Source organism: Castor canadensis, chromosome 5 (assembly GCF_047511655.1).
Source record: "Castor canadensis chromosome 5, mCasCan1.hap1v2, whole genome shotgun sequence".
Lineage (NCBI taxonomy): Eukaryota > Metazoa > Chordata > Mammalia > Rodentia > Castoridae > Castor > Castor canadensis.
Window position 1 is genome coordinate 160193900 of NC_133390.1, and position 13934 is coordinate 160207833.

Sequence of the window (13934 nt, forward strand, 5' to 3'; positions counted from 1 at the left end):
GGGCTCATTGCGCTGCCCCGCCCTCCACGGCGCCTGCTCGGTGGAGCGAGCAGAGCCGGGCGGCTTCTCAGGGAAAGAGGACCTGCGGTACGTCTCAGAACCGGACCGCTGAGCCTGTGGCTGCCGCCGCGCGCTGTAACCTGACACCTCAGACTCCGACTCCCCTTGGCTCGGCCCGCGCGCCCCAGGCCCGGCCCGGGCGGCGCGACGGGAGGATGAGCGGCGGGCGGCGGAAGGAGGAGCCTCCTCAGCCGCAGCTGGCTAACGGGGCCCTCAAAGTCTCTGTCTGGAGCAAGGTGCTGCGGAGCGACGCGGCCTGGGAGGACAAGGTGCGGGGGACCTGACGAGGGCGCAGGTTCGAGGAGCCGCTGGAAGTCGGGAGACGCCGGGACGGGCCTGGGCCTGCCCGCGGTAGAGTGGGGCGGTGGGGCGGGTGGCCCAGGAGTACCGGGGCGAACTTGACGGGCACAGGCCTGCAATTCTAAGGGGATAGCCGCCTGGTCTCACGTGGAAGCGGCGAGGTAGGGGCCGAAGAGTTGACATGGGCGGGCTGGACGTGTGCCTGCACGGCGTGAGCGAGCTGAATTCGATTCGGTCGCCGCCTGTTCTTCCTGGCACGATCTGGAGGAAGTTAGCAAATCGGTAACGGTGCCAGGTTTCACCGATCGCTGCCTGTGTGCCAGGTGCTGGCTTTTCATGCACGATCCCCCTGAACCCGCAACCTGACCCTGTAGTGCGGTGCGGTAAAAGTGCTTTAGCACAGGGCGAGGGTCGCTAATGCTCAGCTGCCATGGCTTGAATGAGAAAGTCCACCTGCCTTAGCAAGTGTGAAAGAAAAGAGGGGAAGTCTGAGACCGCTTTTTTGGGGTAGGGGGTGAGGCAGAGGAAGAGGAGTCAGCAGACACGTGTCAGAAATGGTTGGGGCTTCAGGATGTACTTGTCGGTCACATTCCGAGGATCTGAGTGTAGACGCTTCCCACCTCTGCTCCATGATATGGATGGGCAGCTTGGTTCTAGGTGGCTTGAGAAAAATGTTACATTTGCAATCCTTGCTTTATTTCTTGGACTCCTGAAGTTGTGTTTTCCTTCCTCCAGTTCCGGTAAGGGGGGGATGGGAAGCACTTCCTGAAGGTGCCCTTGTCCTGCCCCCAGCCCGGCCCAGCTCTTGCAAAACCTGCAGTATCTGTGATCTGCTGTGTCATTTCTTTCCTAGTATAAGGACTGGTTTCTGGGATCCAGAAACCTAAGCCACCTATGTCCTATGAAATTTAGATTGGTGGCACCTGATCAAGCACTTTTGTTTCTAATTCTTTCTTTCCTCTGTGACTTACTCAAAAATTCAGTGACAGGAAGGTGGTACTGAGTAAGTTATTAGCTCTTCTGCCTGGGACTATCTAGGTCTCCCCTGGTCAGTTAAGAGTTATCTGTGGCTAGTAAGCACAGTTATTATAGCCATATCATTGCAAACTGCTTTGCTTGTGCAGCTTCAAAATAGTAATGATTTTCTAAAATATTTTTTGAAAATTTTAGCAAGGATTTGTTTTAGTATAACAGGATAAAGTATAGACAAGGTGAGGGGAGAAAAACAAACACTTCCTGCTTCCCACACAGGAAATGAGAGCAGAGACTCCTCATTCCTCTAAAATTTGGATTAGAGCACAGGCTCTGGAAGTAATCACTTAGGATGTTTAAATATGTTGTTTCCTACCATGTGTTAGCATCAGAGGCAATGCAAGAACTATATACCATTGCTTTTTGGGGAGAAATCCCTGGAAGATGTGTTCAGTAAAAGCTAAACTCTGTTTACCCCCCATCCCCATGGCTGTCCTGTGGCACCCACTCCAGATAATGCATGTATTATATGTCTTTTCTACAGGATGAATTTTTAGATGTGATCTACTGGTTCCGACAGATCATTGCTGTGGTCCTGGGTGTCATTTGGGGAGTTTTGCCATTGAGAGGTTTCTTGGGAATAGCAGGGTAAGTCTTGGATATTTGGAAAAAATATCCAATGGAAAACCATTTTTATGGTTTTCTCCTTTCTTCCTTTCTCCTTTCCTCCCTCCCTCCCTCCTTCCATCCTTCCCTTCCTTCCTCTCCTTTCCTTTCATCCTCCTTCCCCTCTTTTCCTTCCCTTTCTTCCCCTTTCTGGGAAGTCTATGTAGCCCAGGCTGACCTCACACAGCCCTCCTGTCTTTGTTTCCCACATTCTATTACAGGTATGTGCCACCACACCTGACTCATTTCTTTTTAAATTGAGGTTTTGGAGTGCCCGGCTAGCTCAGTCGGTAGAGCATGAGACTCTTTAAATTGAGGTTTTGTTTTCCTTGATTGGAAAGGGCCATTGCTACTTTGGGGCTGTGCAAAGAAGTGGTCTCAATGATGGTACCCCTGGGTCTGGTGCAGTGCTGCTCAGTTCATCAGGCCCAGGAGCATCTCATTCAGGCAGGCTGCCTTCCTGGTGGCTTGGCCTGTTCTGTTCATTCATGAGTCTAAAGTGACCTCCTACAAGAAGTTACCATATTACTTGTTGCCAACACATACTCTTAATTCTGGTGTAACTTCAGCCTTATGGAAGCCTGTGACATAGAGGAACTTCTAAATTTATGTGTGATGACTGTCTCCCTTGTGTCTGGCATAATGCTGGATGTTCTGAATCTTGGTTGTGGCAGAAGTTATTTCAGGTCCTTACATTCTAAAAGCAGCCAAAGTAGGAAGTTGGGCCTTACATGTTCTCCTTGGTTCCTCTGGTCAGTGCAGCACATTTCACACCAGCCTCTGATCACAGGTCAGTGTGTTAACAACCTACTGAAAGTGAGTCTGTTTCCATTGGATTGAATTAGAAAGATGGGTTGGAATTCTCTTAATATAGGAATAGTGAGCAAGCTGTTGTGGAAACAGAGAGCCTTGCCTTTCGTCTTTTCACCTGGGGAGTACAAGTGTCACACTTCCCCCTGTGGAAAACCACACTGGTTGTTTTAGGGGTGATCACCTCTCGTTCCTTTCTTGTGGGTGTAAGGGGTAAACACATATCAAACACCGAGTTGCCTGTTTTCTCAGAAGATAACCCAAAAGATATATACAGTATATCACCCTATCCATGGCGGGGTAGAGGACATATTCCAAGATCTTCAATGAATGCCTGAAACCACGGAAAGTGTCAGGCTTTGTATATACTGTTTTTTCCTATACTTACGTATCTATGATAGTTTAACTTATAAATTAGGCATATGAGATTAAAAACAATAATACTAAAGTAAGTTTAGCAATATACTGTAATAAAAGTTACCTGAATGTGGTCTCTGTGTCTCAAAATATCTTACTGTTTTATACTCTCCCTTTGGGCATATCTAAATTGCCAGCATCACTATTTTTGCATTTTGAGGCCATTACTAGATAAATAGGGTTACTTGAACACAAGCACTGTAATAGTGTCAGTCACTTTGATAAGCGAGACAACTACTAAGTGGCTAATGGACACGTAGTGTGTGGCAACAAAGGGATGAGACCCATCCTGGGTAGGTGGATTGGGACAGCAGGAGATATTACACGCAACCGGGATCAACATGCTGTTTTAAACTAATAAATTATTTCTGGTATTTCCCATTTATCTGTGGTTGACCATGGGTAACTGAAACAACGGAAAGCAAAATTATGGAAAAGGGGGAACTTTTCCTAAGCAAAAAGGACTCTTAGTTTATGATACTGAGTAAGATATTTGTGCAAGGAAGCAGTGGGCATTTATGCTCTCCCCGATCTTGACAGACTAGGCACTTGAAGAGTGGTTAAGGTGATGATAGTCAGGACCTGAGGTTCTTAGGAGTCTCAAGGTGGGAAATGCTATAGATACATTTTTAGTGTTGGTTGCCCCATTTGGGCTGTCTGTGAGAGAAAAGGTGGAAAGAAAGCTAGAGGAAGAGGAGGCTGACTTAAAGGCACGAGGGTATTTTTCGTCTTCCCAAGGCCACTAGTCTAGGAGAGGAACCATGCTAGTTGAAAGGCCTCTGCAGCTATCCACACTTGCAAGATTCTTAATGGATTTCTCTGAAGTCACCCACACTGGGGAAAAATCTAGTGAGTATCACTGTTAATTCGGTATTTTTCCTAGTGTCCAAACAAAGCTTTTTTGCTTTTTTTTTTTTTTTTTTTTTATAAACGAGAAAGTTCTGGATTCAGGTTCTACCTATGCCACTTTCAAGGTACATGATGCTGGGCTTACCTCTTGAAACAGTTTCCTCATCAGTAGAGTGACTGCTAAGTGAATTAGATGAGATGACAAGTAAATTACTAACTGTAGTGTATAGTACATCACAGGCATTCCATAAGTGGTTCACTGCTGTCCTTACATGGTTAGCTTTATAAGGAGTGGTGGAATATGACTGAGTGAGTAGGGAACAGGATACGTGGGAGTATACGCACTGTGGAGTGGCTCTCCTGTGATGTGTGGTGCACTTTTCCAGGACTGCCTGCCTGTTTTCTGGGATTTGGTCCCACACTGTCTGCCAGAGCCAGTTTCTCCTACTCCAAACAAATCCCTTCCCTCCTTTTGGTTGGCACCTTTTTCCTTGCTCTTGGAAAGGACCAAGGACATTGATGGCTTTGCACATAACTTGTCTCCATCTGTTTGACTCAGCTGTCTGATCTTCAGGCAGAACTGCCCAGGTACTCTTTTTCTGGTGACTTTCTCTACTTCTTGGTAGTTGTCCTCTGTCCAGACTGACCTCCCACCTGGCTTCTCTTTGTTTCATTTTGTTGTGGCTACCAGTTAGGGTTGGCTAAGGTAAAGACACTTCCTCAAGCCTCCTTATTTATAGTTTGCCTGAGAATTGACAGTTCTGCTCTGTCTGCTGAGGGTTTGCATTAGCTGGTGTCTGTCCCCTCCTGCCTCTGGGTTCTCTCAGAGATGAGCACACAATTAGCAGGTACTTAGTTTTAACTGGTGTTTTTTTGTTCTGAGACAGTGTCTTGCTGTGGTTCCTGGGCTGGCTTCAGACTCACAATCCCCATTTTAGCCTCCCAAGTAGCTGAGATTACAGGCACAAGCCACTGTGCAAGACTAAAAAAATTTTTTGAATGAATGTCATTGACCTTTTTTTTTTTTGCTTTTTTGTTCTCATTGACTCTTGAAACAAAGTCTTACGTTATAGTTGGCATGCTGCCTTCTAACTCTGAAAGCGGGTTATTTGTTAAGGATTCATTATCTGTTAAATTTCTGACTGCAGCTGGGTACCAGTGGCTCACACCTGTAATCCTAGCTACTTTGGAGGCTGAGATTGGGAGGATCAAGGTACAAGATCAACTTGGGCAAATAGTTCCCAAGACCCCATTTCCAAAACACCCACAGCAAAATGGACTGGAGGCATGGCTCAAGTGTAGAGCACCTGCTTTGCCAATGTGAAGCCCTGAGTTCAAACCCTAGTCTCTCAAAAGTAAAAATTCTGACCACAGTTTTAGGGTATGATTTTCCTTTCTTTCTTTTTTTTTTTTTTTTTTTTTTTTTGAGGTAGGGAGTGTTCTGGGGATCAAACCCAGGCCCTTGCATATGGTAGACAAGCACTGTCGTTGATTTTTTATTTATTTTATTTATTTATTTTTTTTTGAGACAGAGTCTTGCTTTTGTAGCCTGTGCTGGTTTCAAACTCTCCATTCTGCCTGTACCTCCCAAGTGCTATATACGGGCATGTACCACCATGCCTCAGTACAGCACACTACTTTCTTTGTCTACACATTTGCTGTGGGACTGTCTCCCTTTTTTTTTTCTCTGTGCGTGGCGGTGGGGGGGGTGTGGTTTGAACTCAGGGCTTCATACTTGCTTGGCAGGTACTTTACCATTTGAGGCATGCCTCCAATCCTTTTTGCTCTAGTTATTTTGGAGATAGGGTCTCACTTTTTGTCCAACTCAAAACCTTTTTTCCCAGGCTGGTCTGGAACTGAGATCCTGATCTCAGCCTCCCATGTAGCTTGGGATGACAGGCATGTGCCACTTTGCCCAGCTGCTGGTTGAGATGGAATCTCTTAAACTTTTTGCCCAGGCTGGCCTCAAACCACGAATCTCCCAGTCTCAGCCTTCCAAGTAGCTAGGGTTATAGGTGTGAATCACCATCGCCCAGTTGTCTCCCTCACTTTTATAAAATAGATTATGCCCATCCTTGAAGCTCAGTGTGAGCTTTTCCTGACCCTGCCCCCTAGACCACCTAACATTGGATTAAATGCCTTCATTTCTGTGACTTCTTTCTGCTTGCTATGTAACTTCTGGAGGGCACAGCCCATGTTGGCCCTTTTCTCTCTGTCATCCTGCTCTTTGATTCCATAGTCTTTCTGCTCAGCTCCTTATCTAGGCTTTAAGAGGGTCATTTTCAGCTCCCATCACATCACTCATCTCCATCTAGAGCCACTCAGTCAGCCTGTCCAGAATGAAACTCCTGTCAAGAGAGGCAGCCGGGTGTGGCTGGCAGGAGATAGGATGTGGCCACAATGTGTGAAAGCCAAGAAAAACCTTCTGTGCTTCCTGACTCCCTGCTGGTTACTGGACCCATTGAACTCTCAGGTCCTTAGCTGAAAGCCTTTGGTGCTTCTCACCTCCTCACTTAGCCACTTGCCCATCCCTCTTTTCAAGCTATATTTGTTGTCATGTGCTAAAACATGAGTGCAGGTGTAAACCAGTCTTCCCCACCCCTGCTCCTTTCACTCATGAGAAAGCCCATACTCTCACCACTCACAGACTAGACTCCCGATACCTGCATACCTACCCATTGCCTACCTCTCAGATGCTGGCATACACTCCCAACAGGCACCCTGCACTGCCTGCCACCAGCCCACACTTCAGCCATTGGAAGGAACCATGTGCTCTACCATCAAGCTATCCAATCTGCACTTTCCCAACTCTGCCTTTAGAAGGAATGTGGTGTAAGACACATGGTTCCTTACTAGATGAGATGCAGTAACTGGAAAAATCACAAGAAAGTCTTGATAACTTTATAAAAAGGAAAGGTGAGAGCAGGATGATATGTTTCTGCTCACTGCATTCTAATTCCTGCAGCAGCTAAATAAACACATTGTGGGGGTCTGAGACTTTTCCTGGGGGGCTTACAAACCACTGGTTTCAAACTCCACTCTTGGTGCTGTCCCCAAGGGCATGGATGTCATGTTCACCTGTGCATTGAGCACAGTAGCAGGTGGTAGACGTTCAGAAGTGGTCTCCCCTGGGCAGTTGTACAGGGGCATCGGCTGTTGCTCCCTCATCCAGGCCATGAGGAGGTAGAGAATGTTTGTGTCATAACCATCCCTCAGCTGGCGTATGTGGAGCTCTGTGGCCAGTATAGGTCCTATTTGGGATGGCTCAGCAGCCATTCTCTCTTACTTCAAGATGACTTGGAGAACTGTATTTTTTTTTGTATGGGTGTGGTGTTGGGGATGGAACCCAGAGCCTTGTGCATGCTAGGTAAGCACTCTGCTGCTGAGCTACTCCCCAGCCCCTACTTTACAGTTTTTTTTAATTTTGCTTTTGCTGGTTGACTGAAAATAGTTGTTCCCTTGTTAAATTTGGGTGGGTAGCTCTGTCAAGGGCCTCGACATTTTTGTGTATCGTATCATCTCATTTGCCTCTCCCACCATAATACTCTTTAGCTTCCCCGTTTTACAGATGAAGTGAGACCTATATTGAGACTTGCACAGGGTCTTGTAACAAACAAGTAAAAGTCACACTGAGCCTGTCTTCCTGAGCCTGGAGCTGCTTTCTCTCCAGGTCATATACACTGCCTGGTGGGGGAGACCTCATACACAGTGAGTGCTCTAACAACTGAACAGTGTTGGTGGTAGCTTGAGTCCCTGAAGCTTACGGTTTGTGTTTGGTGCTTGTCCTCCCTCACTCCAGATTCTGCCTGATCAATGCAGGAGTCCTGTACCTCTACTTCAGCAACTACCTACAGATCGATGAGGAGGAATATGGCGGCACATGGGAGCTCACCAAAGAAGGGTTTATGACATCTTTTGCCTTGTTCATGGTATGTGTAGCTGGGAGTTTTATAGCAGGTTCTGTTCATTTTATGTCATCTCATCTCTCTGGGAGCCCACTAATTGACTTACACGATGTGGTTGGAGTGCCATTTTTCAAGAGGCTCCTGTGGTTGAATCCAGGTGCCCAAAAGATGTGCCCTGAGATACTATACAGTCTCCCTGCGATATGCAAATCCAGGGGTGATAGGCAAATCAGATGTCTTCTACGTCTGATTCTCAACGTGGCTATTAGAAAGTAGGGAACATTATTCATAGTGGCTAAAATGTACAGACCATCCAAATGGCCGTCACCTGGTGTGTGGATAAAGTGTGAAGCATACCCACACAGTACATTGTTATTTAGCCATAAGAAGATGTGCTGGTGGCTCACACCTGCCATCCTAACTATTCCAGAGGCATAGGCCAGGAGGATTGCCATTCAAAGCCAGCCAGAGTAAATACTTTGTCAGATCTTATCTCAAAAATACTTCACACAAAAAAGGGTTATGGAGTAGCTTAAGTGGTAGAGAGCCTGCCTAGCAGGCGTGAGGCCCTGAGTTCAAACCCCAATACTACCACCAAAAAAAAAAGATACAAGTTCTGATGCATAATGCAACATGGATGAATCTTGAAAACATTATGCTAAGTAGAATAATCCAGACACAAAAGACCACATAAATCTATTTACATGAAATAATCCAAAATAGGCTTTTTGAAGTGATATTTTGAGACCAGTTAGTGGCGATGTTTGCACAATTTTTGTGAACATATTAAAAGCCCTAAATTGTATACTTTAAAAAAATGTAAACTTTAACAATGTGAAATTACATTTCAAAATTTGGGGGTTTTGTTTGTTTTGTTTTGGTGGAACTGGAGTTTGAACTCAGGCCTCACACTTGCTAAGGAGGTGATCTTATGCATCTCCACCAGCCCTTTTTTGTGATTTTTTGAGATTGGGTCTCACAAACTATTTTCCGAGGCTGCTTTCTAACTGCTATCCTCCTGATTTCCACCTCCTAAATAGCTAGGATTACAGGTGTGAGACATAGTACCCAGCCTCAAAGTTAGTTATTAAAAATTATACACATACACCTATGTGTCCAGACCCTAGCCCAAGCCAATCAAATCTCAGCAATGTGGCACAAGGGCATCTTTGTTTTTTGTTTTTTGTTTTTTTTAAAAAAAAAAAAAAAAAACACAATCCTAGGAGATTGCAGGAGGTTTGAGAACCTCTGCTTGGAAGGGAGCTGGCTAGGCATGCTGGTGCTTTCTTTTCACAACCTAACTCCTAACAGCAATACAGCTTCATTTCTATTGATTCTATGTCTATACCTCCCCTCCCTGGGGTTTGGGCTGCTGTTTGCTAAGGGGAGGGTGTGGGCAGGGGTCACTTGGCAAGCATGAGGTGGCAATCCTGGCCTCTGTTAGAGACAGCTTGATTTCATTGAGACAAAGTAGGCCTCCCAGCAGACTATGCACTGGATAGCCCCTGGGGAGTACTCTGTGTATGTATTATGTCATGTTTGTGCAGTGGAAGGCCTTTGTTGATCCAGGTGACCTATGAACGTTGCTTATCTCCCTCTAGGTCATTTGGATCATCTTCTACACTGCCATCCACTATGACTAATGGTGTACGGCTCCCACCTGCTTCCTGTCCAGTCTAAAGGACCTTCTTAGAGCACAGAAACATGATTGTTGAGGCATCCCTGCCACATGGAACCTGGAAGACCTGTGTTTCTTGGACCAAGAATCAATGTGTTGGGCGTCAGTGTTTTCTGCAAGGGTTGTGACCCGAAACTTTTTAAAGAACCATCTGCCTTTGGGGGAAACATTTCTGGATTTGTCCATCACCAACCATTTCTTCACGGAGACCATCATGTAACAGCCGTTTGCTGAGTGGCACTCTAATTAATTTGATGCACCTCTGGATCCGGATGAAACAAATTTTCTTCCTCAGTTCTCCATCAGGTGTACAGCTTTTAAACTATTGGTGGTATTTCAAGTTTTCTGAAAGCAGTATGGCAGTGTGTGCGTGGTCCATAGCACAGTACAAGCAGCATCTAATAACAGTTTTCATTGTAGAATGTTTTCAGATACTTGAATAAACAAGTCTTTAACTGAGAACCTGTTGATGATACCTGGCAAAGCCGAATTTCCATCCCCTGTTGCCTCAGAACCCAGTAGAAGTGCCAGGGGGGGTGCCTTCTACCCCCACCCTTTCTCTTTCTACTCCCTGTTTCCTTAGTGGCTTTAGCCAGGCCTTTCTTCTTATGGGCAGCAGGGAAATGGGGCTCGAGTTGGTATAGACTTTGGCCTTGGCCTTAGCATTGTGGGGGAAGGGCTTACTACCTTTCCAATACCCCTGTCCAGCATGGAGACAAGTGACTAGCCTACAGTGTATTAGGCTCAAAGGGCGTCATTTTGTATTTGGCCACAAGGTGGCAAAAACAGGGTGGTTGGGAGAGCTTGGTCAGGTCTAAATGAATGGTAAGCCACCAAATGAGGCAGATCTGGGAGCCAAGGCTGTCAAGAGAAGGGACTTGGGGACATTTGAGGACCTAGACTGCCAGCGGCCCTCCTTGCTCTGGGGTTCAAGTGCTGTGGTACGCCGTCAGCCACTCTGTCTTCACCCTCTGAATTGCACTGGTGTTCTGAGTGATACTTATGAATTTTCTGACGATGATTTTTTTCCTCCTTGATGCTAGTAGTGGTTTCTACCCTGTAGTAGGGTGATGAGCAGCTGGGATGCATGCTGAGCTCAGCAGGCCGAGCCTGAAGCTAGTGCTGGAAGTCTAACTCAGGAATGAACAGGGTCAGACCCCAGATATAGTTTATTCACTTGGGATCCCTGATCTTACTTTTAGTTGCCCTCACTTGGACTAGAGGTTGTAGGCAGGGAGGAGGTAAGTGACTTCTTAGCGCCAAAAAAGGAATTTGTAGAGGTTCCAAGTAGAACCCTGAACGCATCTGTATCTCGGCCCTCCCTCCCTGGGAGTACAGCTTTGCCTCTGGGTGCTCAGTCAGGTGGAGCTGAGTTGGGGTTCAAGGTGTCACAGCCTTGGTTCCCCTTTCGTCCTCTGCCTTTGGCCTTGGCATCGTTTAAGGAGACGTCCTCAGTCAGACTGATGTAGGAGCTGAGGGACTCCCGGAGCCCCTCGCTGAGAAGAGATGCCTCTCCTGTGGCAGGTTCTTCCAGAAACACGGAGCTGTGGACAGGAGATGCTTGGTGAGGGAGCCCCTCCTCCCTGTGCTCCTTGTGCACTGCACTCCTGCTGATAAACTCAGGCTCCCCATTCCCTGTCAGATTAAACCCCATCTTGACCTCTCTACTCAGGATTCTGTGCCCCACACCTCAACCTTCCTCTCACCCTGGCTGCGTTGGAGTCCGTGCCTGACAAATCCCCTGCACTCAACATTGCCACAGAGCCTGGGCCGAGCTCCAGGGACTGTCAGAGCTTTTGGTTCCCAGGTGTCCCTGAGCACGACAGGCCCATTCTGGGTCACAGGTTTTCAGGCAGGTCCTTCAACTCCTTTCAGTCCCCTCACCTGTCCAGTTGATTCCAATTGAGCGCTGTCATCTGCACAGTCACAGGTGGGGGTATATCCTTGCCAGGGAGTGGGCCAGCCCTCTGTAGGGCACAAGGCTCCTTGAGGAGGCAACAGATACCATCTGCCAACTCTGAGGAAGATACACAGAACCTTATCATTGCTGACACCTGCCCTGCTTCTTCCCAGCCTCTCCACCCTGGCAGCTTTCAACACTTGGCAGGTAGATGTATGGTCATCAAAGGGTAGTAGGACATGAGTCCCAAGCTGTAGGTCTCACATAGGCTGAGAGGCAGTAAAGGTCATTTGGGGAGACTTAGCTCATGGTATGACTTTGGGGAAGGTGATAGACTTCTTTGAGTTCTGGTTTCTGACTAGGAAAGTATTCTGGGGAGAAGAGGAAACTGGAACATTCAGTCTCTACCTGGAGCCCTGTCAAGAGTCTACTGCATGGAACAGCCCTGCAGAAACCCCTGGTCACATTTCCCTTCTGTCCCTGACCTCGTGCCTTGACTACGGGACAGGTGCCAGCTCAGCCAAATCCCTGTGCAGAGAACTCTGCCAGCTGCTGGGGGCTTTGCTTCAGAACTATGGTGCTGGGTGAAGTGCTGGCTGAGTTCACAGGTGGTCTATAGCTTCTGTCAGCATGGGACAAGGACAGGACACAAGGACTGCAGGAAGAAGGATAGAGGAGAGGCTCCTTTTCTGTCTGGATATTCTCCAGGTCAAGTGTCTAAGCACAACTGTTTACACTCCTGATCCCTCGTCCAGTCTATTATGCAGGCACAAAGAGGTCATACCTGAGTAATGGTCCACCAGGGCCTGGAGTGAGGGGAAGGTGAGGCACGGTGAGATGTACAGCCAGCCATTGTCAAGGCGGTGGATCCTGTAGTGTCTGATCCGATCCCATGATGTGGGGCGGCTGAGTCGGACTGACAGTGAGTAACAGCCTGAGGAGAGAGCAGTCCAAAGGTGGTTCTGAGGCTCTGCTGGGACTCAGCCCCACCCTGGTTGGAGGAAGGAAGAAATAAGCAATGGCCACAGCCCAGGCTTCAGGGAGACAAAGATGCTTTTGTGGTCATAAACGGCAGACTCTGAATAGATAAGGTCTTGTTAGGGCGAGAGATCATCACGCAGCCTCAGGTCAGGTAGGCACAGGGCAAACGAGCTTTAAATGTTGGCTCTTAGTATAAAGAAGGTGGCAGAAGCGTTAGAATGAAAATGTGCCAAGTAGATGTCAACAGAGATAGACAAACAGGAGCTCCTACCCTGCTGGTGGGAGGAGAAACTGTACCAGGTACTTTGGGAAAGTTTAGCTCATATAACCCAGTGAGGGATGGTACATACCTTAAAACCCAGCATGCCTTGACATAAGTGAGTAAGAATATTCACAGCACCATTGTTTGCAAATGGCCCATGGGTGCTCAGTGGTAGAATAAGGAGCTGGGGTGGAGCACAATGGTGGAGTGCACACCTAGCATGCATGAGGCCCTGGGTTCTATCCCCAGCAGCAGGTAGATTATAGAATGGAACACTGTAGCAGCAAACGATAACCGCTCTACACATAAGCATAAATTAAAGTAACAGGCAGAAGCAAGTTACACAGCATGTGTTCAGCATGATTAAATTTCAGAGCCCGCCAAGACTGCAGTGTGCTGCACAGGGGTGTTGTACAGCAAAGCTGTGGAGAAAAGCAATGGAGAGAGAGGAACAGTCAAGTGTGCAAGGGGCTTCGGAGGAATGGCTATGGAACAGTGTCAAGCTGGCCAGAGTACATGGATGTTAGCTTAATACTAGCTTTTTTTGTCACCCCCCTCCCCACCGACAGTATTGGAGTTTGAACTCGGCCTCATGCTTGCCCTTTTTTTAAAAAGAAAAATGTGCCAGGGATTGAACCAGGGCTCGGCACATGCTCCATCACTGAGCTATGTCCACAATCATTAGTTTCTTAAGCAAATGGGAAGAAGGTGCTGAGTGGAGTAATGGAAACCCACCATCACTGCCATCTCACGCCCTTGGCTATCTAGCTTTTCCATTCCAGTGTCCATGCTCTGTGAGATGGTAACAGTTATCCCCTCTACAGATGAGAAAACTGCAGCACAGAAGGCCTAAGGAAGAGGCAGTGACCCTGTTACTTAATCTCCCCATGGAATACCAACAAAGGCAAGAAAGTTTCCCAAACCAAAGGCACTGCTTGGCTTCAGGAAGTATTGGCTTTAGGGCAGAGGTCTAAACACTTCAACTAAAAGGCAGGAATTGGAGGCATGGGGAGAAGCTCAGTGGTAGAGTGCTCACCTAGCACGTGCCATGCTCTGGGTTCCTTTCCCAGAGTGTCCAAAACACCAAAAATTTCAAACTGGTTTTATAAAGCAAAACCTAATGATGTGATATAC

General features: G+C 47.2%; 2 protein-coding genes across 4 annotated transcripts in view; one reads left to right on the top strand and one right to left on the bottom strand.

Annotated features, from left to right (window-relative positions):
- Positions 1–10119, top strand: Rab5if (RAB5 interacting factor). The gene is made up of 4 exons (XM_020175270.2): positions 1–329; positions 1877–1980; positions 7874–8003; positions 9581–10119. The coding sequence occupies exons 1-4, from the start codon at positions 216–218 to the stop codon at positions 9620–9622; spliced, it is 390 nt and encodes a 129-aa protein (XP_020030859.1). The 5' UTR covers positions 1–215; the 3' UTR covers positions 9623–10119.
- Sla2 (Src like adaptor 2) overlaps positions 9580–13934 on the bottom strand; it is a 20143-nt gene continuing 15788 nt past the window's right edge. For all 3 annotated transcript variants that reach the window (XM_020175265.2, XM_020175266.2, XM_020175264.2), the window contains 3 exons: positions 12342–12491; positions 11542–11674; positions 9580–11201 (listed from right to left, as the gene is read on the bottom strand). In XM_020175265.2, the coding sequence (XP_020030854.1) occupies positions 11012–11201; positions 11542–11674; positions 12342–12491 (473 nt within the window). In that variant the 3' untranslated portion in view covers positions 9580–11011. The remainder of the gene's footprint in view (positions 11202–11541; positions 11675–12341; positions 12492–13934) is intronic.